The sequence below is a fragment of the Pogoniulus pusillus genome, chromosome 33, assembly GCF_015220805.1.
Source record: "Pogoniulus pusillus isolate bPogPus1 chromosome 33, bPogPus1.pri, whole genome shotgun sequence".
Taxonomy (NCBI): domain Eukaryota; kingdom Metazoa; phylum Chordata; class Aves; order Piciformes; family Lybiidae; genus Pogoniulus; species Pogoniulus pusillus.
The window spans coordinates 13,104,673-13,130,250 of NC_087296.1; the positions used below are offsets into that span (position 1 = coordinate 13,104,673).

Genomic DNA, 25,578 nt, shown 5'->3' on the forward strand with positions numbered 1-25,578 from the left:
GGAGGCAGAGAGTGGTTGGGCTCAAATGATCTTAGAGGTCTTTTCCAAACGAAACAACTCTGTGGTTCTGTGGAACTAAAACAATAGTCAGAATCTGAAATGCATCCTGGTGAAGTATTTGAAGCATGGCTGCAGACACCACAGGGCCTTTTCCCTTTGTGTTTCTAACCTAAAGGACAAACAAACCTAAAAACAGATAAAGAAACTGAAATGGTGAGGATTGAAATGAAAAAAGATCACCTTATGTATTTATTTATACCAGCAACAGAAGAAGGGGACACAGCCTCAAGCTGTGCCAGGGCAGGTCTAGGCTGGATGTTAGGAGGAAGCTCCTGGCAGAGAGTGATTGGCATTGGAATGGGCTGCCCAGGGAGGTGGTGGAGTCTCTGTGCCTGGAGGTGTTGCAACCAAGCCTGGCTGGGGCACTTAGTGCCATGGTCTGGTTGCTTGGCCAGGGCTGGGTGCTAGGTTGGGCTGGCTGAGCTTGGAGCTCTCTTCCAACCTGACTGATTCTATCACAGGATGTTAGGGGTTGGAAGGGACCCAAGGAGATCATCGAGTCCAACCCCCCTGCCAGAGCAGGACAATGCTATCACACAGGAACACATCCAGACAAGCACTGAAGGGCTCCAGAGAAACAGACCACACAACCTCTCTGGGGAGCCTGTGCCAGTGCTCTGTTGCCCTTACAGTACAGCAGTTCCCCCTTGAATCTATGATCTTTAGATCACAGAATCAAGCAGGCTGGAAGAGACCTCCAAGATCATCCAGCCCAACCTAGCACCCAGCCCTAGCCAGTCAACCAGACCATGGCACTAAGTGCCTCATCCAGGCTGGATATTAGGAAGAAGTTCTTCACAGAGAGAGTGATTTCCCACTGGAATGGGCTGCCCAGGGAGGTGGTGGAGGCATCGTCCCTGGGGGTCTTCAGGAAAGGACTGGATGAGGCACTTAGTGTGATGGTCTGGTTGATGGGTTGGGACTGGGTGCTAGGTTGGACTGGATGATCTTGGAGGTCTCTTCCAGCCTGGTTAATTCTATGATTCTATGACCTCCAGGCACAGCAACTCCACCACCTCCCTGGGCAGCCCATTCCAATGCCAATCACTCTCTCTGCCAGGAGCTTCCTCCTCACATCCAGCCTGAACCTGCCCTGGCACAGCTTGAGACTGTGTCCCCTTCTTCTGTTGCTGGCTGCCTGGCAGCAGAGCCCAACCCCACCTGGCTACAGCCTCCCTGCAGGCAGATGCAGACAGCAATGAGCTCTGCCCTGAGCTTCCTCTGCTGCAGGCTGCACACCCCCAGCTCCCTCAGCCTCTCCTCACAGGGTTTGTGTTCATTTTAAATGCTAGAGATACCCTAAAACTCACACCCCAGGATTCACAAATGAACACCACCTGCATTCTGCAACAACAAAACCCACACTTAAAAATGAAATCCATTAAAACCCAAAACACAACAGAAACAACAACAGGAGCAGTTCAAGGAGCCAGGTATCCACTCCCAATTTTCATCCTGAGCTGTTCTGAATTCCTTTGGACTCCAGCCACGATTGGTTTTCTTAGCCTTCCCCCCCCCCCCCCCCATTCTGGTTCACATTCATCAGTCATTTTTCATGTGACAGAGCAAGTGTTTATACACAAAAGCATGCACACAGCTCCACCTCAATAAATTGAGTAAGCAGCATGTCATAATTAGAATGAACACAGCATAATTTAATTGCAGCAGCAGTTGGGTTTAAAGCATACAACAACATCTCATAAGTCAGGGGAATGAAGTTCATGACATGGTGGTTGAGAAATGGCTTCTTTTGCTAGCCAATTAACAGCGTAATCACATGGCTTGGGTAAGTGGCAGCAGAAACAAACTGCTTCCTGGCAAACTGAAGGCTCTCATCCTTCACAGACTGGCTAAAATCATGCCTCAGATTACCTGTAGCACTCAGCAAAGAAGTCAGTCTTTACACAGCACCCATCCTCAAGAAATTGAGCCTCTCAGTTCTTTCACTGAGGCAGACACTTGGTGCACTACCACAAATGTCAGCCAAGTCCAGAATCCCAGAAACATACAAGCCCAGAATCATAGAGTTAGTCAGGGTTGGGAGGGATCACAAGGATCAGCCAGTTCCAGCCCCCCTGCCATGCCCAGGGACACCCTACCCAGCCTGGCCTCAAACACTGTTCAATGACCAGCATTAGAACAATAGAACCAACCAGGTTGGAAGAGACCTCCAAGATCATCCAGTCCAACCTAGCACCCAGCCCCATCCAGTCAAACAGACCACAGAATCATAGAATCAACCATGGCACTGAGTACCTCATCCAGGCTTTGCATGAACACCTCCAGGGATGGTGACTTCACCACCTCCCTGGGCAGCCCATTCCAATGCCAATCACTCTCTCTGACAACTTTCTCCTAGCATCCAGCCAGCCATGGGGCCTCAACCACCTCCCTGGGCAACCCATTCCAGCCTCTCACCACTCTCCTGCTCAACAACTTCCTCCTCACCTCCAGCCTCACTCTCCCCACCTCCAGCTTTGCTTCATTCCCCCCAGTCCTGGCACTCCCTGAGCGCCTAAAAAGTCCCTCCCCAGCTTTTTTGTAGGCTCCTTTCAGATCCTGGAAGGCCACAGGAAGGTCCCCTGGGAGCCTCCTCTTCTGCACATCCAATCTGCTTATGAAGAACCTAATGCCTGACAAGCCCATACACAGCACCCTCTAGCTTAAAACAAGTCTTTACATGTTAAAACCACTTCACATCCAGGGAAAATCCTGTTTGAGTCTTTCTCTACACCAGAGAATCTCCTTTAGACCTCATCCACACTCAAAGGTTGGTTTGCTTTACACACCTGCCACTGAGTCATTTAGGAGGGGGGGGAAAACACCACTGCCACAAAGATCTATTAGCAAACACAGCTCTGCCAGCAAAAAAGCCTAATGCAGCCCCAAGGTTTAAGCCTGCAGGACAATAACTTTACAGTGATGCCTTATTCTGCCTGAGAAAGTGGTTCCAAGCCAGCAGTCTTAGGTGGCTGTGTGGCTGTAAGGTCTGCTGGCAGCTTGGAGGGGTCCTCTTTTGTTCTGGCAGTGGCCAACACTTCTCTCCCCTCCACAGGGAGGCTCAGGTGTTTTCAACCAGACACCAGAGTATCATTTACATTTGGTATTGCTGCTCTATGCTTATGCTGTGTTCTCACCCCAGAATACATCCTACCCCCAGGTGTTCCCACAAGGACATTGACTCCAAGTCCTGACTGCACCCAGAGCTCTAAGGACACACAGAATCAAAACATTGATTTGGTTGGAACAGACCTCCAAGATGAAGGAGTCCAACCATCAGCCTAACACCACCATGGCCACTAAACCTCATCCCAAAGTGCCACTTACCCCCTGCTGAGGCTTCAGTTCAGTAGCCCCAACTCCAGAACCACTTTATCTACCCAAAGTGGAAATTAACACTGATTAACCACACAGAACCTTCAGTCTGAGGTCCTTCACACTAAACTGATCACAGCACTGTGCCATTACTTCACAGCATCATAGAATGGCTTAAGTGGGAAGAGAACTTGAAGATCATTCAGTCCCAACCCCTTGCCATGGGCAGGGACACCCCCCACCAGCCCAGGCTGATCAAGACTTCATCCAGCCTGGCCTTGAGCACCTCCAGGCAGGAGGCATCCACAGCCTCTCTGGGCAGCCTGTGCCAGCATCTCACCACCCTCACTGCAGACTCCACTCTCAACCTCCCCTCTCCCAGCTCAAAGCCACTGGCCCTCATCCTGTCACTACAAGCTCTTGTCAAAGATCCCTCCCCAGCTCTCCTCTAGCCCCTGTTCAGGTATTGCAAGGCCACTATAAAGTCTCCCCACGTGCCACCAGTGTCAGCTTTTCAAGGCTGAGATGTGCAGGCACTTACAATGAACTCCACACCAACTTGCCACTGCTGGCTTAGATGTGGTGATTTAGAGGCCAGGGCTGCCCGTGGCTCTTTTTGTTCTGTTCTTGCTTTGCTTAAACCCAGCACTGAGTTGACACAAATACTGCTAACTCCTCGTTCAGGAGGGGATTTCAGTGGTGCTGTTTGCTTCTAATACTTCCAACGACCTGGCATCCTGGAAAGGGTGGAATGGAAGTGACTTTAAACCACATGGCAAGCACACACTACAAGGCAACTTCAGCTTGCATAGCTTTAACTTCATAGTTTTAAGCCACCTGTAGCCAGGGCTCAGCAGGGAGCAGCACAAGGTAACGATGCTAGAAGAATCCTCAGCTCCACCATTCAAGCCACATAGCCTAGAGTTGTACCAAGGGAGGTTCAGGTTGGATATTAGGCAAAAATTCTTCACAGGAAGGGTTCTCAAGCACTGGCACAGGCTGCCCAGAGAGGTGGAGCCATCTCCATCCCTGGAGGTGTCTAAAAGCTGTGTGGATGTGGTGCTGAGGGAGGTGGTTTAGTGGCAGTGGTGGGATTGTGAGCTCTAGGGGAGTGGTTGGACTTGATCTCCAAGGACTCTTCCAGCCTCAGCAGTTCTATGACTGATTGTCACTCCTCACCTGGCTCACCCTGGCTTTCAGAAACCACAGCCATTTTTCTTGTCCTACCCACACAAGCAGTCCTATTTAACACCCCAAGGGATGGGGAAAAGCAGATCACACAGAGGGAAAGATGAACCCTCAGATCCCAGCTGCACCCCAAAACGGGTGTCACAGCATCCTCCAATTCTAGCCTGGTTTCTAGGTGCCACCTCCTCCAGGCACTCTTCTGCTTGCCACCCCCCCTGCTCTCTACCAAGTGCCAAGAGCAGGCCACTTCTTGCTCATACATTCACATAATACATGCCCTGGCTACCCACTGTAATGAAAGGGCATCTTTAAGCCCAGTCTAGCCAAGGATGCACGGCATGGAAAGAGACACTGCCACTACGGCACTAGTTTGCATGCAGTCAGCCACAACACAGCCTCAACCACCCTCACCCAGACTAACCCCTCCAGCTCCAGAGGGGTGGCCAAACCTCTCTTCCCACCCCCTCCTTGTGCCCTCCTGCCTCCTCTTTGCATTTCCTTGAGTGAGCAAGGCGCTGTGCAGCGAGCAGAGCGCACAGCCAGCGTGACTCAGACCAGCACAGGTTCACCTTACGTGAGCTGGGCTGTAATTACAGCTTGTTGCCAAACCCAGCCAGCCCACCAGCAGCCTTCATCCTCCTGTACATCACATTTACGTGACCACACATCTGCAAGGCAGCTAAACTTGCCAACCAAAAGGAAGTGTATGCCAAGCCCCATCTTCCCTCCAAGAAGATTCACCCAAAGCTAAACCAACTCACCCACAGGCCAGACCCAGCACTGGCAAAGTCCTGAGAGCTACTCAAGCAATGGAAATGCCTCCCTCTGCAGCAGCAGTAGCTTAAAATAGCTTAATGGCATCGGTGGAGTGTAACTGAGGCTCCAAATCTGAGTGCAGGCTTGTGGCAGGATCACTACAAAGGCTTCTTTCCATGACAATAATCAGGGATGAGGGATGGGATCTCATCAGCACAGGAACACACAAGGTGTGTCCTGACTGACTCTTTTATCAGGACTAAAGTCATGGTTATGGAAGCTTCCTGTTACACATTCAACAGCATCTCTATTGCAAAAGGAAGAGAAGGGATTTCACCAAAACAGATGCTAATGCAAAGCAAAGTTAACACTTAGTGACAAATCCAACTCCCCAGAGGTAAGATGACCTAAAGGTCTTTCAGATAAAGAGGTCATACAAAGCCATCAGAAAAGACTCCAGAGCAAGAAACCACCATAGAGCAGCGCTGCAGACCTCTGCACACTAATCCAGACACTGCCAATCTTTACATGTAAGAGGATAAACTCCTTTTAACTCACTTGTAGTAAGAGCATTTCAGAAAGGGGAGACAGACCACAGTGGCAAGCATTAAACAGGTTAACTCTCTCAGACACCCAGCGCCAGGTCACGAGTCCTTCCAGAGCCTCACTCCAAAGTCCTCTGTCCGCCAGAAGGGCTGCTCAAAGGCTCTGCCCTTCCCAAGAACCCTGCTGTCCACTGACACAACCACTCCACAGACCATCACTGAACCACAAGATCACAAGAGCTGAGGCTCTTCACTGATGACACAGTGCCAGAAAAATACCAGCTCACAACCATGAGTGGGGCAAATGGTCAACACCGTGGGGAACAATCACACTACAGATAGGGAACAGAGCAGAAATCATTACGAAGCACTGAGTAAATCCATCAGCAGCTGCCTCTTGGACACTCAGCAATGTCCAGAGAAGGGCAACAAAGCTGGTGAGGGGCCTGGAACACAAATCCTATGAGGAGAGGCTGAGGGAGCTGGGCCTGTTTAGCCTGGAGAAGAGGAGGCTCAGGGGTGATCTTATTACTGTCTACAACTACCTGAAGGGGCATTGTAGCCAGGTGAGGGGTGGCCTCTTCTCCCAGGCAAGCAGCAATAGAACAAGGGGACACAGTCTCAAGTTGTGCCAGAGTAGGTCTAGGCTGGATATTAAGAGGAAGTTGTTGGCAGAGAGAGTGATTGGCATTGGAATGGGCTGCCCAGGGAGGTGGTGGAGTCACCATCCCTGGAGGTGTTGCAGCCAAGCCTGGCTGAGGCACTTAGTGCCATGGTCTGGTTGATTGGCTAGGGCTGGGTGCTAGGTTGGACTGGCTGAGCCTGGAGGTCTCTTCCAACCTGGCTGATTCTATGATTTTATGAATGCAGAACTGAGAAAGAGAGGGAAAGATGAGAAAGGATGAGAAGACATTGGATTGGTAACTTCATAGTGAGTGGCTACAACTGGACTTTTCTGACTAAAAGAAGAATAGTTGAGGTTGGAAAAAATTCTGCCTGGCTTGAAGAAGGTAAATTGAGATAAATGATTAAGCAGCTGTTAGTACAAGACCTAAGAGGCACTAAACACAATTAGCAATTCCAGGAAATAAAGAGCCATAGCTTTTCCCACACAACACAGAGATTCCTTGTCACACAGCGAGGCGAATGCTAAAAGCCATCCAGGCTGAAGATGTCATTAGGCACAATCACAGTGACGAGAATCCACTTAAAACACTAAATACCTGCACACAGCCTCCGTGGACAGGCAGGGAGGCACTCACCTTGCCAGAACCCCTCTCCCCCGAGTGCCCACCGCCAGAGACAGAGGCAGGGAAATTCCACTTGGAGCAGTTATTTACATTGTGTAATTGTGATATTGCAACCTGAAAGTGATCTCTGAACCAACACTGCCATGAGCCCAGCTGAGCGCAGAAAGGAAAGGAAAACACTTGGGGAAGCAGGGGCTTGAAGCAAGAAAACAACTTCACCTTTTAATTCCCCTCATCTTCCAGACGATTTGCCAATGCATTTGACCAGACCGGTGGGGAAGAAAAGGAACCACACCAAGCTACTGGGGAGTCCCTGCTGCACGCACAGCCACCCGCACCGGCGTCTGCTGTGAGCCACACGCAAGCCCCAGCACAGCCAAGGAGAGAGGGGAGAGACTTTTGTTGCTCATTTGAGTGCAGTGATTTAAAAGCATTTTAAAACCCTCTCCATTTCTTCTACTACAGCATTACAGATCTAACATCTGATACACCCATATTATGCTTTTCATTCGTTTCTCTGCGAGTTTCATTCCCATCCAACAAAACAAACAGCATGTTCTACTTCAGAAGATCCAATTTCTGAGTGAGATTCTCTCCTAAAGACAGGCCAGAAGTACAGAGGAGGGGGAAAAGAGATTAATGCAGAAACATTTAGCCTCGCCTGCTCATTTGTGACACCGCCAATACTTTCTGCATGGAGGAACAACAACTCTAATAAATACTTTCATTTGCACCCTAATAAAGTACTTGTCGGCCACACAGTCCTCTGTTTCTATGCCTAACCATGCCCACGAGCTGAAACAGCACGATTAAACAGCTCCAGGTAAGCTGCTGTGTTGCTAGAATGGTTAATTCAGCGTTAAACCCGCTCAGACAGAGCGAGCGCGCAAGGCAGCGCCGCGCAGATTTCCATCAGCTGGCTGACACAGCAGCATCATTCTCCTTCCTTCCCCTCCCCAAATAGGACTAAAAAACCAATGCAAACTGTTAAAAATAACGTTTTAAAAACCCAAAACTCCATCAATCTCAGTGTCAAGTGATGGAGTTGTGTGGAAAAAACAAGCTGAACTTGTTCTTTATCGAACTGTAGGAGTTGCAGATGAAAGGAGGTGCTATATAAGGAATAGCTAGACTTCAACAGAGAACAGGCTGCCAAAACATTTTGGCCTAGATTCTGACAGGCACACTCCCAAGTTGAAGGGTCATGGAAAGCAGCGGTGTAAAGAAACAATCTACAGAGAGCAGCAACCATTACACTGTGGATTATGGCTGGGTTGGGAAGGGGAGGGAGCGGAGAGAAGCGGTTTGGGTTTGAGATCCGTGGGGAAATACCCCAGCGGCCAAAACATCAAGTGCTTGACCTACGTGCAAAGGGGGTGGAGATGATGTCCCAGCCCAATTTTTAAGGCAGCAACCCATTCTAAAATGTGTCTTGTCCCTTCTTTCTGACTTGCTGCTGCTGCTGCTCCTCCTCCCCTCTTGCCTCTCTCATTTGGTTTCCTGGAATATGCGCGGAGGAAAAGCAGATAAGAACCGTGGCAGGCACGCTCCTGGAGAAAGCCAACTTGCAAGAAATTCCTACTCTGTCATTTGCTTCGACCCCTTTATAAACCTATCAGAGCTCTTACAAAGAATTCCGGATCTAGCAAACATTCACACGCTCGGGAGCAGTACAAAGCACCGTAAAAAGAAAATGAAAATCGTATTACAGAGAGAAAGAGACTTTGTGAGGAGTCCAGACTGAATTAACAGCTTCATTAACGGCGAGGGGAAATTAAAGGGTTTAAAATCCTTACAAACTCAGACAATGCTAACAAAAAGGAAAGGGAAAATTAATTAGATTCAATTTAAAGGTGGAGAAGTACAGGTGGGAAGAGGGGAAGCCAGTCACAGGAGGATGCTTGGTAAACAGTAAACCTGGGAAACAGAAGAGGTGACCACAAAGAAAACACACCGCAGTGTGCCCCAAACACCTCGGTCTAGGCTGAATAGAGGCCATGCTGGCACAGACACACGAGCCCCAACCTGGTGTCCTGCACCCAGCACAACAGCTCTCATCACCAGACACACCAACCCCAACCTGGTGTCCTGCACCCAGCACAACAGCTGTCATCACCAGACACACCAAACCCAACCTGGTGTCCTGCACCCAGCACAACAGCTCTCATCACCAGACACACCAACCCCAACCTGGTGTCCTGCACCCAGCACAACAGCTCTCATCACCAGACACACCAACCCCAACCTGGTGTCCTGCACCCAGTACAACAGCTCTCATCACCAGACACACCAACACCAACCTGGTGTCCTGCACCCAGCACAACAGCTGTCATCACCAGACACACCAAACCCAACCTGGTGTCCTGCACCCAGTACAACAGCTCTCATCACCAGACACACGAGCCCCAACCTGGTGTCCTGCACCCAGCACAACAGCTCTCATCACCAGACACACAAACACCAACCTGGTGTCCTGCACCCAGCACAACAGCTCTCATCACCAGACACACCAACACCAACCTGGTGTCCTGCACCCAGTACAACAGCTCTCATCACCAGACACACAAACACCAACCTGGTGTCCTGCACCCAGCACAACAGCTCTCATCACCAGACACACCAACACCAACCTGGTGTCCTGCACCCAGTACAACAGCACTCATCACCAGACACACAAACACCAACCTGGTGTCCTGCACCCAGCACAACAGCTCTCATCACCAGACACACCAACACCAACCTCTGTGTCCTGCACCCAGCACAACAGCTCTCATCACCAGACACACCAACACCAACCTGGTGTTCTGCACCCAGCACAACAGCTCTCATCACCAGACACACCAACCCCAACCTCTGTGTCCTGCACCCAGCACAACAGCTCTCATCACCAGACACACCAAAACCAACCTGGTGTCCTGCACCCAGCACAACAGCTCTCATCACCAGACACACGAACACCAACCTGCTGTCCTGCACCCAGCACAACAGCTCTCATCACCAGACACACCAACACCAACCTCTGTGTCCTGCACCCAGTACAACAGCTCTCATCACCAGACACACCAACCCCAAGCTGGTGTCCTGCACCCAGCACAACAGCTCTCATCACCAGACACACCAACACCAACCTGGTGTTCTGCACCCAGCACAACAGCTCTCATCACCAGACACACCAACCCCAACCTCTGTGTCCTGCACCCAGCACAACAGCTCTCATCACCAGACACACCAACCCCAACCTCTGTGTCCTGCACCCAGCACAACAGCTCTCATCACCAGACACACGAACACCAACCTGCTGTCCTGCACCCAGCACAACAGCTCTCATCACCAGACACACCAACACCAACCTCTGTGTCCTGCACCCAGTACAACAGCTCTCATCACCAGACACACCAACCCCAAGCTGGTGTCCTGCACCCAGCACAACAGCTCTCATCACCAGACACACCAACACCAACCTGGTGTTCTGCACCCAGCACAACAGCTCTCATCACCAGACACACCAACCCCAACCTCTGTGTCCTGCACCCAGCACAACAGCTCTCATCACCAGACACACCAACCCCAACCTCTGTGTCCTGCACCCAGCACAACAGCTCTCATCACCAGACACACAAACCCCAACCTGGTGTCCTGCACCCAGCACAACAGCTCTCATCACCAGACACACCAACCCCAACCTCTGTGTCCTGCACCCAGCACAACAGCTCTCATCACCAGACACACTAACCCCAACCTCTGTGTCCTGCACCCAGCACAACAGCTCTCATCACCAGACACACCAACCCCAACCTGGTGTCCTGCACCCAGCACAACAGCTCTCATCACCAGACACACCAACCCCAACCTGGTGTCCTGCACCCAACACAACAGCTCTCATCACCAGACACACCAACCCCAACCTGGTGTCCTGCACCCAGCACAACAGCTCTCATCACCAGACACACCAAAACCAACCTGGTGTCCTGCACCCAGCACAACAGCTCTCATCACCAGACACACCAAACACCAGCCTGGTGTCCTGCACCCAGCACAACAGCTCTCATCACCAGACACACCAACCCCAACCTGGTGTCCTGCACCCAGTACAACAGCTCTCATCACCAGACACACAACCCCCAACCTGGTGTCCTGCACCCAGCACAACAGCTCTCATCACCAGACACACCAACCCCAACCTGGTGTCCTGCACTCAGCACAACAGCTCTCATCACCAGACACACCAAACACCAACCTGGTGTCCTGCACCCAGCACAACAGCTCTCATCACACATACACACTGCAGGGACTGGCTGAGAATAGGGAATGAAACCAAACTGCGGTAGTCAGAAACTCAGACCCTTCAAAGCAAGATGAACCATGAATGAGTGTTCAGCAGGACACAGCTCTCTGTGTGCAGATGTTCGAGCCTGCTTAGCAAGAGCCTGAGCACCGAGCCTTAAACTGGGTACGCTGCAAGTACCAGCTACTGACAAGTCTGCCTCCAGACCTTCAAGAAGCTCCAATTCCTAAGCCTCTGAGCACCGCAACACATCAGTAGTTTTGATGCTCAGCAATAGAAGTCTGTAGCTGCTACCATGCTACAAAAACACATTACTCCAGTACTTCCCAGATGGTATTGTTCATGTCCTTGACAAGCTTCACCTGCTCGGGTCAGAAGGATGCTGAACATTCTTCTCTGCTTACCTAACAGCAACTCCACAGAAGCGAACTGGCTTCTTGTGCTCGCAGTTTAAAAAAAAAGGGCTGCCTGCCACCTTGTCAGTACAGCACACCACAGACCGTGTGAGTTACCAGAACTTCCTACTCTTCTTACACCACCGAGCAAGCTCGTATAGGGGAAAAAAAAAGAAAGGAAAGCAAATATCTTTACGTAAGAGCCACCTTTGGTGCTAACATTAGCCCGATGAGTTACAGCAGAGCCAAAAATCTGGCCTGATTTCAAGGCTGGGTTTGAATGAGAAAATGTTACCACGGGGGCATGTGTTATTTCACCTATTCCTACACCATCCCGGCTGCCTATACGGTGCACTTCTCACCCTCGAGTAGAAAGCTTGTAGCTGCTTACATAACCTTACGATTCTGATATGCAGGCATGAAATGATACACCCCAAAGTCAACCACACAAGGAAGGATGTCATCGGCTCAAACCAACAGAGTTTCTCTTCCTGCTCTATCTCGAATAGCTCGATTAAAAACTAATTTACTGGAGGACCACGGAAGGGGGAAGGAAAAGCCACCCAACTACCTACCAGTCCTTATGGAAAACTATGCTTACAAGTCTCCTGAGCGCAGATACTTTGATTAATGGCTGTTTTCAAGCCAGTACGCCACGATAAAGGCTTGAAAGGCTTGCCCAGCCGAGGTACCCGCTGTGACTGCCAGCGCTGGCTCACAAAATTCAGGGTAAAACAGAATGTAATGGAAGCCGAGAGCCTGAAGCCCACTTCAGCTCATCGGTCGCCTAACACCGCACACAATAAGAACGCGTTCACAGCCCAGCAAACGAAGAGCGCTTCACCAACTACCGCGGAGAGGCCGCCGGAGACTCGGGGCCGGCACAGGAGTCTCCGCTGCCCCTTGCCTCTCTCTCCCTCCTCAAACCCGCCCCAGCCCCGCCGCGGGCTCTGCCCCGAGGCTCCCCTTCGGGCCAACACCTCCCCGCTGCCCGCAGGCTTCCACCGCCCGGCCCCGGGGCTTTTCAGTCTGCAAAACCTCCCCCGAGGTGGGGCACGAAGGGGCGAAAATGTGGCGGCTTTCAAACACAACAGACGCCGTCCCCATGCGCTGCCTTCCCTCCCCTTTCTCTCCCACCACTTTTTGGGGCGGGGGTGGCTAGCGGCAGCCCGGGCCGTGCGTCCGATGCCCCGGGGCAAGTGGAGCTGGGGAGGAGGCAATGGGCCGGGAGCGGCCGGGAGCTGCACCCCCCGCGCCGGGCAGGGAAACGCCGGGAAAAGTTTGAGCGGGGGAAGGGGCGGCAGCAGCTCCAGCCCCGCCGCCAGCACTGCCGATACCTGGGAGACTGGCTAGGGGAGGAGGAGGAGAAGTGGGAGTTCGTGAGGTGCCCCTACCAGCCCCGCGCCAGCAGCCTGCGGACACGCGTGGATCTCCCCCCGGGCCGTACGGGACCCTCCGCAGCTCCGGCGCCGATCCCCGGGGACGGGAGCAGGGTCCGGGCGCGCTGCCACACGCTTCCTCCCGCCTCCCCTTCCCTTTCTTGCGCTGGGCACGACGCGACCCCGCCGCACCGCCCGCCCCTCACCTGGGCATCGAGCAACTACTCACCTGCGGAGAGCTGGGCCCGAGCCGCCCCGAGCAGGGCGGAGGAGCAGCCGGCCAGCAGGGCCAGCAGCGGCAGCGAGGCGGCGGCGCCGGCCCCCCTGCCCATGCCGACTTGCCGAGAAGTTTCCCAAAGAGGCCGGGGCTGGCCCCGGCCCGCGGCGGCGGCGGGCGGAGCTCTCCTCGCCCGGCCCTGCCGCCTCGGCGCCTCGCCAGGAGACCCCCCGCCTCTCCTTGCGCCGAGGGGCGCCCGCTGGCCCCGGTGCCGCCCGCTGGGGCAGCCGTCTGCGGCGCGGCGAGCGCAGCGGCACCGGCTCCCCTCGTACTCCGGAGTTACTTTGCTCGCTCGGCGAGCGGGGAGGGAGGGAAGGAAGGAGGAGCCGAACGCGCAGGTCCAACCCCCACTCCCCGGCACTTGGCAGGGGGAATGTGGGACTCGGGCCCGCAGCCCGGCGCGGGCGGAGCGGAGCTGCGCCCGGCAGCGCCTCCTGCTGCAGGCGCAGGGGCCAACACCGCCTCGCCTCGGCGCGGCTCGACTCGGAGCTACGCGCCTCGGAGCAGCTCAGCTCAGATCGTACTCGGCTCGGCACTGCCTGCCTCGGCTCGGCGTGACTTCCATCGGCTCGGCTCGGTTCGTCTCCGCTCTCTCCGGCACGGCACAGCCGGGCTCAGAGTGGCTCCACTCGTCTCGGCACGGCACAGCCCGGGAGCGGCTGCTGACGGCTCTGCGAGACCCCCGCCGCCTGTGGGGAACCTGCCGTCTTCGGGGGAGAAGCGGGAGGCGAAGCAGGGCCGGGAGTGAGCCGGTGGCAGGCGATCTCTCGGTCGGGGCAGGAAGAACGTCCCGGGCGGCGGATGGCGGAGCTGCGTGCCGGGGGAAAGTCCAGCGGCCCCGGTGCCATTCGCTGGCTGCTCGACTGCTGCAAACGCGCTGCTGAGCGGGGCGAGCCGGGCGTTGGCACCGCGCAGCCCGGCTGTGCCCTCGGGGGTGGGGGGGATTGTCTGTGCTCTCCTCGCTTGCTCCGGCTCCTCGCACGGTGAAACCTCCCTGATGGCAATCGGAACCGTAGTAACGGCACCGCCGCTCCTGCTTTAGTTTCCTCACCTAACAGCCAGCCTCTGGGCAGGTCCTGCTCGCCAGAGTCAGACCCCAGCTGTGCCGCAGGCCCCCTTCTCTGCCTCCGAAAGCACCGCAGGTGCGAGTGCTCCCGGAGCTCGGCATCCTAAGATCCATTTGGAATCACAGATAAAGGCAGTGCAACTGCTGTTTAAAGCAAAGCATCATAGAACTGTTTTGATTGGAAAAGACCTCTAAGATCGAGTCCAACTGTCAAAACCAGCATCATTTCCTCCCGATTTTTTTAGCCTTTTTCATTATTGTTTTTTTCTCCTTAGCATGGCACCTCGAAATTAGAGATGTTGTCTAATGATGACAACAGAACCTGAGACCACTGGAAACTCACCGGCTTTATTGCAAGCTGGAAATTCAACCCAGGTTCAGCAAAGGTCTGCTGTGATTCCAAATCCTTTCCTGCCAGTTGATAGGTTTGCCTCCAAACAACACAAACCTTCGTGTTTTCACAGGGAGGGAAAACAAAACAAACAGAAAACCCAATCGAACAAAACAAACAACGAACAAAAAAAGGGTGAAACACAATAGTTTGCTTTGTTACACACAACTGATATGTACTCCCCCCCCAAAAAAAAAAACCCCACCACTATAAAACCTCTCTGCCTGGTCCTTCATTTAGTTGGAGTGGCTGCAAGCCACTTCCCTGCTCACCGTGAGCTATAAAATGCTGCGCTTCAGTGAACACTGCTTCTTTGTTTGGGCTTGGAGAGGGATGGGGTGAGGCAGATCTCCTGACACCTGGGCTGGCAGGAAGGATGGGCCACGTCCTGGGCCCAGGTAAACAGGAGGAGCTCTTCCGAGCAAGGCGAAGGAAAGCAGTAGGTGGGCTCAGCTACATCGCCGTTTCATAGATTGGCTTGAGTTGGGAGGAACCTCAGAGACCGTGAAGTTCCAACCCCACTGCCATGGGCAGGGACACTCTGACTAGAAAAGGTTGCTCAAGGCTCCATCCAGCCTGCTCTTGGGTTTTAATTAATAAGTTCACAGTATTTCACAGTATCACCAAGGTTGGAAGAGACCTCACAGATCATCAAGTCCAACCCTTTAGCACAGAGCTCAAGGCCAGACCATGGCACCAAGTGCCACGTCCAGTCCTGCCTTGAACAGCTCCAGGGACGGCGACTCCACCACCTCCCCGGGCAGCCCATTCCAGTGTCCAATGACTCTCTCAGGGAAGAACTTTCTCCTCACCTCCAGCCTAAATCTCCCCTGGCACAGCCTGAGGCTGTGTCCTCTCGTTCTGGTGCTGGCCACCTGAGAGAAGAGAGCAACCTCCTCCTGGCCACAACCTCCCCTCAGGTAGTTGTAGACAGCAATGAGGTCTGCCCTGAGCCTCCTCTTCTCCAGGCTAACCAATCCCAGCTCCCTCAGCCTCTCCTCGTAGGGCTGTGCTCAAGGCCTCTCCCCAGCCTCGTTGCCCTTCTCTGGACACGCTCAAGCATCTCAATGTCCCTCCTAAACTGGGGGGCCCAGAACTGAACACAGCACTCAAGGTGTGGTCTAAGCAGTGCAGAGTACAGGGGCAGAATGACCTCCCTGCTCCTGCTGGCCACACCATTCCTGATGCAGGCCAGGATGCCACTGGCTCTCTTGGCCACCTGGGCACACTGCTGGCTCATGTTCAGGTGGGTATCAATCAGCACCCCCAGATCCCTCTCTGTCTGGCTGCTCTCAGCCACTCCGACCCCAGCCTGTACCTCTCCATGGGGTTGTTGTAGCCAAAGTGCAGCACCCTGCACTTGGAGCTATTGAAGCCATCCCCTTGGACTCTGCCCATCTGTCCAGGGGGTCAAGGTCCTGCTGCAGAGCCCTTCTGCCCTCCAACCCAGCCACATCTGCCCCCAGCTTGGTGTCATACCAGCACAGGGGTGGGGGAGGATGCAGTGCACAGGCATCTGCCGCTGTTCTTGTGCTGGGAGCTCTAGGACTGGTGTGGAAATGAGCGAGATGATCGGAGGACTGAAGCACCTCCCCTGTGGGGATAGGCTGAGGGAGTTTGACGTTATTCATCCTGGAGTAGAGAAGGTTCTAAGGAGACCTGAGAGCAGACTTCCAGTACCTGAAGAAGGTTACAGGAGAGTTGGGAAAAGGACTTTTGAGAAGGATTTGTAATGCCAGGATGAAGAACAATGGCTGTGAGCTGCAAGAGGGGAGATTGAGACTGGAGATGAGGAAGAAATTCTTCAATGAGGGTGGTGAGACACTGGCACAGGCTGCCCAGAGAGGTTGTGGATGCCCCCTCCCTGGAGGTGTTCAAGGCCAGGTTGGATGAGGACTTGAGCATCCTGTACTAGTGGGAGATGTCCCTGGCCATGGAGACACCTTTAAGACAGTGTCCAACCCAAACCATTCTATGAACCTATAACTTCAAGGCAGCTAACCAGTGAATGGTTTGGGAAAGCAGGGGAGAGGAGGACTGATGCCTGCTTCCCCTTTACCTGTGTGGCAGTCTGGCAGGTCACCAGCTGGTCACCAGCACTATGGGAGCCACCTCTGCATTGTGAGACTGGAGGCTGTTAGGTGATGGTAGGTGCACAGCATCACATCAGAGCTCCACTCCACTGGCCATGAGGTGCTGGGTCACTCAATTCAAGAGAGATGTTGAGGTGCTGGAAGGTGTCCAGAGAAGGGCAACAAAGCTGGTGAGAGACCTGGAACACAAACCCTATGAGGAGAGGCTGAGGGAGCTGGGGGGGTGCAGCCTGCAGAAGAGGAGGCTCAGGGGTGATCTTATTACTGTCTACAACTACCTGAAGGGACATTGTAGCCAGGTGGGGGGTGGCCTCTTCTGCCAGGCAAGCAGCAACAGAACAAGGGGACAAAGCCTCAAGTTGTGCCAGGGGAGGTCTAGGCTGGATGTTAGGAGGAAGTTGTTGGCAGAGAGAGTGATTGGCATTGGAATGGGCTGCCCAGGGAGGTGGTGGAGGCACCATCCCTGGAGGTGTTCAAGAAAAGACTGGCTGAGGCACTTGGTGCCATGGTCTGGTTGACTGGATAGGGCTGGGGGATACTTTGGACTGGCTGAGCTTGGAGCTCTCTTCCAACCTGCCTGATTCTGTGATTCTATGACATACAGCCACCTGTGCTTTCTCCAGACTCCAATGGGAGTCTGCTGGGATTTCATCTTTTCCCATTGCTCACACTGCTATGAAAAGCAGCAGAGAGGGTTTTGGTTGCTATTCTTTGCCGGGCTGGGGGGTTTGAGCATGGGAGGCACGGGCGAGGAGTGCGTGCAGCACCTCTTTCCCTGCAGGTGCCTGCCTGTCAAGCTGCTGCGTGTCGTTCACTCCGTGGCCTTCCACTGGGCTTGGCATCCTGACAAATGCTTCAACTTACTCATCAGGTTGGAGATCATTTTTATGTTCTGTGACATGAATGGGTTTATTTTTGTTCCAGCCCTTACATTTTTAGAGCCCTAAATGTTTTGCAGTCTTTTGCATTCCCAATTAAGAGCAAAGTGTATTTATGTTACCTCCTGCACATCCTTTTAAACCTGCCTGGGTTAACAACTCCAGTGCTAAATGGAAGCCAAATGTCACAGCAGAAAGATGGAGAGACCCCACAGGAATGTTTTTTCCCCCCAGACTGAGGGTTGTTTGACACTTTGGGAAGGTGCAGCCTTTCTCTTGACATCACAGCCCCTAAATAAAGTGTCTGATTAATCTCTGTACAACTCCAGAAGGTTTGATTCTAGAACTCTGCTAGATGCCTCCTTCCCTCCTTGCATTCCCTGTTAAAACTTTCCCTTTAGACTGGAGAAGAGAAGATCAAAAGGAGATCTTATTGATGTTTACAGATATCCAGAGGGGTGAGTGTCAAGAAGAAGGGGCCAGGCTCTTTGCAGTGGGTCCTGGGGACAAGATGAGGGGCAGTGGACACAAACTGGAACCCAGGAAGTTCTACCTCAACATGAGGGAGAACTTCTTGACTGTAAGGGTCCAAAGCACTGGCACAGGTTGCCAGAGAGGTTGTGGAGCCTCCTCTTCTGGACCCATCTGGATGCATCCTTATATGACCTGCCTTAGGTGACCCTGCTTAGGACCCAGCAATCTCCAGAGGTCCCTTCCAATGTCTACTGTTCTATGATTATACTTTTAGGTGTTGCTTAGAAGGTCATAACATATTTTTCACCACAGCCTATCATTTCATTCTGTTCCTGATGACTGACAGGTGTCTAGCCTAGAATATCCTCTCACAGTAAGTTATCTTACATTAGCAGTGTCCCAGTGCTGTAGGACAGGACTCATGCCTGGCATGGCATTTTCCCATGGTGTTTGAATGGGATGCAAAGTACAGTTCTGTTCTAATAAAGTCTGTGCCCCTAACCCACAGAAATATTTCCCTCTCTCTTTTTTTCCCCAAGAGGTGATGACCATTCTCACAGCCCAAGGGAATTTTGAATCATAGAATCATTTTCCTTGAGAAGGACCTTTAAGATCATTGAGCCCAGCTGTTATCTAACTCTACCAAGGCTGGTGGTAAACCTCTACCTCAGCACCACATCTCTGCATCTTTTTAGTGCCTCCAGGGATGAGGAATAAAGCAGCTCTCTGGAGAGCCTGTCCCAGTGTGCTAATTTGAAGCAGGCTAGAATGTTTTGGTGAGAAAAACTAGATCATAGGCTGTGAAAGGAAAACAGTGGTGATGTCTCTTCCCTCAGAGTCTTGCTGAACAAGAAGAAAGTAAAAGGCCTGTTTAGCCTGGAGAAGAGGAGGCTCAGGGGTGATCTTATTACTGTCTACAACTACCTGAAGGGGCATTGTAGCCAGGTGGGGGGTGGCCTCTTCTCCCAGGCAACCAGCATTAGAACAAGGGGACACAGTCTCAAGTTGTGCCAGGGTAGGTATAGGCTGGATATTAGGAAGAAGTTCTTCCCAGAGAGAGTGATTGGCATTGGAATGGGCTGCCCAGGGAGGTGGTGGAGGCACCGTCCCTGGGGGTCTTCAAGCAAAGCCTGGATGAGGCACTTAGTGCCATGGTCTGGTTGACTGGATAGGGCTGGGTGCTAGGTTGGACTGGATGATCTTGGAGGTCTCTTCCAACCTGGTTGATTCTATGATTCTATGATTAGATAACACTCTTGGGCTGGGCTTTGACTGAGCTGCATCTCCCTAAACTCACCTGCCACTCACCTTCACTTCTTAACCTCTTGGCTGCACCTCTTTTCTTCCTTAGGACTGGGGTAAGGTTGAGAGGGGCAGGGGGAAGATGCAGGGGTGGTTGAGAGCCCCTCCTGGGGACTCAGGTTTCTGGGAGGGGAGTTGTGTTTCTGTATTACTTTTACCTTGTCTATTTCTGTATACACTGTAAATAGCTGCTTGTATATTGTGCTAGCTGTAAATAAATAGCTTCATTTATATTCACAGAGCCAGCTGAGATTAGTTGGGTACTACTAAAGTGTGGGGGGGACGGGGTACACCCAAACCCTCACACCCAGTCTTTGGCAACACTTTCTGTTTCAGAAGCATGGAATTTGTTTTGGTTGAAGGGAGCTCTAAGGTCACCCGGTCCAACCCTCAGCCCAACACCACCATGGCCACCAAACCATGTCCCAGAGTGCCATCCCACGCCTTTCATAGGGAGGTGCTCATGTCCCTGTACTCAGCACTCAGGAGCCTGGCACAATTTCAGGCCATTTCCTCTCTTTCCATCACACAATACTGAGGAGAAGAGACCAAGCCCCCTTCTGAGAGATCTCAATGACAGTTTCCTAGTCCAAAGATCAGACAGCCAAGGATTGTCCTTGTCCTGCTGCTCCTACCCAGCTTCCCACCCCTCTGCACTTTTGCTTCCATCGTGAGCATCTGTTCACTTATTTTAGGAGGCACAGCAAGATCTGGCTCTTCAAGGTGGGAGATTCCAGAGGAAATCAAGGATTATACTGACTTGAGTTTTCTTGCTGTCACCCTACTATGCCCAGAGGAGGATTTTCACTGCATTTTGTGTCCCCAAACAAACACCTCAGTAAAATGTACTGTAGGTTTCCATTCAGTGTGCTCCTTTGCTGCTTCGTGTCCAGAGAGGCTTTTTAAGAGCATACTAATTCCACAGAGAACACAATGCTCTTGTCCTAGCAAACCATGGACACCTGAACTAGGGAGGAGGAGACAATGCCTCTTCCTCATGCCTCGGAGCAGTCTTCCCTCCTGCAGCTGCTTTTCAAATGCAAATGTTGGGCAGCAAGATAGGCTACAGAGGGTGGGGATTTACTGCTGCTATCCCCGGGCACTAGGGTGGGCTAGGATAACGCCTTCCAAATAGGAGCACCCCACACCGAAGCTTTGGAATATGTTGCTCAGGGATGTGGTGGAGATGCCATCCCTGGAAGTGTTCAAGAAATGTGTGGCCAGGGCACTTGGGGACATGGATTAATGGGCATGGTTGTGTTGGGCTGATGGTTGGGCTGGGTGATATAGAGCACTTTTCCAACCAAACCAACTCTAGGATTCACCCAGCTATCTGTGGGACACGGTGGGAATGGGGCATGTAAAAGGGGAGCTGCCAGGCAGCTGTTGGACTACAGGGGTGTGATGGTTTGGGTGTTCCCTGCCCCCTCCACTTTGGAAATCACCCAGACTAGACTCAGCCAGCTCTGGAATTTTGACTGAAGCTTACATTTACAGCTTAGCTCAATAGACAAGCAGACAGTTACAGCAGATACAGTTATAGACAGAAACAGACAAGGTAAAAGGTAATGCAGAGACACAGCAGCCCTATGAGAAACCTGAGTCCCCAGGAGGGACTCCCAACCACCCTTCCACCTTCTCCCACCCCTCTACCTTACCCCAGATGTTGCCTTGTGCCCAAGGAAGACTGGAGAGTCAGCCAGGGGGTTAGGAAGCAGGTGGATAGATGGTGAGGTTAGAGAGAAATGCAGCCCACAGCCCAGACAGAGAGCAACTCCCTCATCTGTGTTTGGATTCTTGTCCTTACACATCTCAGCAAGCCTACAAGTGAAGTAGACATCACCCTTGCTTCTCTTTCACAGCCTGTGATGTAATCCTTCTCACCAAAACACTCTAGCTAGCTTCAAACTAGCACAGGGGGCACCTCTGTCGTTTTTGCTCACATTCTCCATTCCCTCTTGTTGCCCTTCTCTGGACACACTCAAGCATCTCAATGTCCCTCCTAAACTGGGGGGCCCAGAACTGAACACAGCACTCAAGGTGTGGTCTGAGCAGTGCAGAGTACAGGGGCAGAATGACCTCCCTGCTCCTGCTGGCCACACCATTCCTGATGCAGGCCAGGATGCCACTGGCTCTCTTGGCCACCTGGGCACACTGCTGGCTCATGTTCAGGCAGGTATCAATCAGCACCCCCAGATCCCTCTCTGTCTGGCTGCTCTCAGCCACTCTGACCCCAGCTTGTATCTCTGCATGAGGTTGCTGTGGCCAAAGTGCAGCACCTGGCACTTTGAGCTACTTCGAGCTCATTCAGGTTTTGCAACAGCTCCTAAAGGGCACTCAATGTGCCCTTCAAAGATTCATGAGAAGCTGGAAATAAAATGGGCAGCAGGCCTTGGGGCAGGTGTTGGCACTGAAGTACAGCAGACAAAGAGATCCAGCCCCAGAGAATGGGTGGATTGGAGGAGGTCTCCCAGGTGTTAATACACTGCAGCAAAGAGGAGAGGCAGAAAATGAAGTGCAAAAGGGATAATATCTAGATGGGCAACCCAGAGAGAGCATTTTAGTGGCTCTTTGGGGGACTGCTTGGCTGTGATCAGTAGGATAAAGTACAGAGTGTTGCTTCTGTTCCCTTATTAGCTAAACCTGCTCATTATTTATGGCTTCATTGGGTAAACAGGCACAGGGAAAATCCACAGAGTAGAACGTTGCTGGATGAAAGAAGTAAGATGGAAGCACAACGAATGGGATCCAAACCCATGCTGCACTTTGCATCCAGCTTTCCCCCAGCCTCAGCCTGCTGTGATTGGTACAGTTTGGGAGCATTTCCTCCCGAGAACATTTAGAGAGCACAGTTTGTGAGCGCTGGCAAATGACAGTCCTGGAAGCACTGAAATACCTCCTCCCTTAGCTTGGGGTTTTTTAAGGAGGTTTAAGTAATCTGAAGGTCACAGAGGAGAGAGCTCCTACAAAACACACAGCCCAAGTGTGTTTGTGAGTGTCAAACCCTGGCCCCATCCCCCATGGCTTCATTGGAATGGCTTGGTTCACCCAGGGACAGTAATGACAGGCAAGGTCCACAGCCTCCAGACCTTTCACACTGCTGCAGCATCCACTGGTGCCACATCCAGTGAGCAGTTTATTAAGGGGCCTTGGAAGCATATTCATTGTTTAGAGGTACAATAAACTGAGATTTCTGTCTTCCCTCCCTTAATGGAAGAATTGTTCTTGGGATTATTGTTAGATCCTCAGGACCAGACACTGCTGAACTCTCACCAAGCATCATAGAATGGCTTAGGTCAGAAGGGACCTTACAGATCAGTAACTCCAACTTTCCTGCCATGGGCAGGGGTGCTCCTCAACTAGATTTGGTTGCTCAAGGGTTCACCCAACCTGGCCTTGGACACCTCCAGGTAGGAGGCATTTGCAGCTTTCCTGAGCAACCTATTTGAGTCTCACCACTCTCATACTGAAGACCTTCTTCCTAAAATCCATTCTAACTCTGCTCTCTCTCAGCTTCAAACCATTCCCCCTCATCCTGTCTCTAGACACCCTCAGGAAAAGTCCCTCTGCAGCCTTCCTGGAGGACCCTTTCGGGTATTGGAAGGCAGCTCCGAGGTTCCTCTGGAGTGTTCTCTGGGCCAAACAGCCCCATGCCCTCAGCCTGTCCTCACAGCAGAGCTGCTCCAGCCCTTGGATCATCTTTGTGGCCTCCTCTGGACTCACTTCAACTGTTCTATGTCCTTCTTACGCTGAGGACGCCAGAATGGGAGGCAGCATTGGAGGTGAGGTCTCAGCAGAGCAGAGCTAAGGGACAGAATCCCCTCTCCTGCCCTGCTGCCCTGACTCCTCTGGCTGCAGCCCTGCACACAGCTGCCTGCTGGGCTGCATGAGGGCTCTGCTGGCTCCTGGGGAGCTGCTCAGTAACCAACACCCTCGAGTCTTTCTCTTCAGGGCTACTCTCAACCCACTCTGCACTCAGCCTGGATTTGTGCCTGGGATTGGCGTGGCCCAGATGCAGGTTATCAGATTCCCTTATCAGGTTGCCTTGAGCAACCTGGGCTAGTGGGAGGTGTCCTTGGGGGGTTGGAACTAGATGAGCTTTGAGATCCCTCCCAACCCAAACTATTCCATGATTCTGTGAAGAGCTATTGGAGAAATCCTTGAAGTGAAATAAATAAAGGTCTTAAATCAAAACTTGCTTCTAGGTGAGGCAGAGCTCCACAGTGCTTAGCAGGTCTGGTGGGCTAGGCAGTGACTCTGCTTGGCTTAGCCATACATAAGTGTCCAACACAGATGACTGTAAAACCTCTTAGGGAAATGATAGCAAGCTAAGCTTGGCTTGAAGGAGAACCATTACTCTTCCTCTAATCATTGCTGGTGCTACAGTGGTGTGCTCCAAACTTTTACAAGCCCCAAACTCTTGCCTGCTTCCACCTCTCCTTGTTAATTGGAAATTGATACATATGAGGGGAGCTGAGGAGCCTGCCTGAGTCTAAAATGATCTAAAGAAAACAACCCTGAGCATAAACAAGCAGGAGGAAGTGACAATGTGAAAAACATTTCCCGTTCCTCCAGCACATTTATCCATTAAAAGGGAATATATTCAGGTTCTTGCTGTAACCAGGAGCTGGCTATGATTTGAATAAGAAAGAGGCTCCAGAAGCCCAGTGAATGATTCAACCCTACCTTCACAAATTTTAATGATAGCCAGGAATGAAAATTGGAATCTGCAATCAATCAGGCCCTACTCAAGGGAACAAGAAGATGATTAAAGGCATTTCGGGTCCAGCACTGCTCTCTCGTTTGGTTTTGCAGTCTCGCTGGTTGCCAGCTGGGGCAAAAACACTGGGGCCCAGATGTGTGCACTTCATCCCTGGGGGTCAGTGGCAGCTCACCTGTCAGTGCTGGGCTCCCCAGTTGGAGAGGGACAGGGATCTGCTGGAGAGTAGAGATTTGGTTTATATGGAAAGCAAATCACAGTATCACAGTATCATCAGGGTTGGAAGAGACCTCACAGATCATCAAGTCCAACCCTTTACCACAGAGCTCAAGGCCAGACCATGGCACCAAGTGCCACGTCCAACCTTGCCTGCACTTCTGACAGTTAGATCTTTCTGATGTCACAGAATGCATTGGAAGGGACTCTTGAAGGTCATCTTGTCCAACCTGAAGGTTATCTGCTGGAGAAGGTCCAGCAGAGGGCTATGAGGATGGTGAGGGGACTGGAGCACTGCCTGATGAGGAGAGGCTGAGGGACCTGGGGCTGCTTAGTCTGGAGGGGATTTGATCAATGTTTATAAGTATCTGAAGGCTGCCAGGAGCAGGGGACAGGCTCTGCTCACTGCTGCCTGGGGTAAGACAAGGAGCAATGGGTGTAAGTTGCAGCAAAAGAGGTTCTGCCTCAACACAAGGGACAACTTCTTGACTGGAAGGGTCCCAGAGCCTTGGCACAGGCTGCCCAGAGAGGTTGTGGAGTCTCCTTCTGTGGAGCCTTTCCAGGCCTGTCTGGATGTGTTCCTGTGTGCCCTGAGCTGGATTGTGTGGTCCTGCTGTGGCAGGGGGGTTGGACTGGATGATCTCTTTGGGTCCCTTCCAACCCCTAGCATCCTATCATACTATGACCTGGAAAGAAAGGTCACATTTGGCACAGGGTTTTCCAGCATTACCTGCAGAAGGGCAGGGCAGCAAAATCCAGCCCCACTCTACTCCATTAGCCAGGCAAAATCCATCTGCTGGGGCAGGGCAATGTGACCTCTCAAGGAGGCAGGAACAGGTTTATTTCTTCATCTGATCCATAACTGAGGAATTGCTCATGCTCTGAAGGTACTTTTGAGGAAACAATTGCTAAAAATTCATGGGTGCCACCTCGCCTCTGCTTTTAGAGAGCAGATTTCAGCCCCCAGGGAAATTAATCACAGCACATT

General features: G+C 52.2%; 1 protein-coding gene across 11 annotated transcripts in view; it reads right to left on the reverse strand.

The window, feature by feature from the left end:
- PTPRK (protein tyrosine phosphatase receptor type K) overlaps positions 1-13,735 on the reverse strand; it is a 609,180-nt gene extending 595,445 nt beyond the window's left edge. For 10 of the 11 annotated variants that reach the window (XM_064170306.1, XM_064170297.1, XM_064170305.1 and 7 more), the window contains exon 1: positions 13,403-13,728. In XM_064170306.1, the coding sequence (XP_064026376.1) occupies positions 13,403-13,505 (103 nt within the window). In that variant the 5' untranslated portion in view covers positions 13,506-13,728. Of the gene's footprint in view, positions 1-13,402 lie in introns of all 11 variants that reach the window. The other variant, XM_064170307.1, reaches the window with a different exon arrangement.
- Between the last annotated feature and the right edge of the window lie 11,843 nt (positions 13,736-25,578).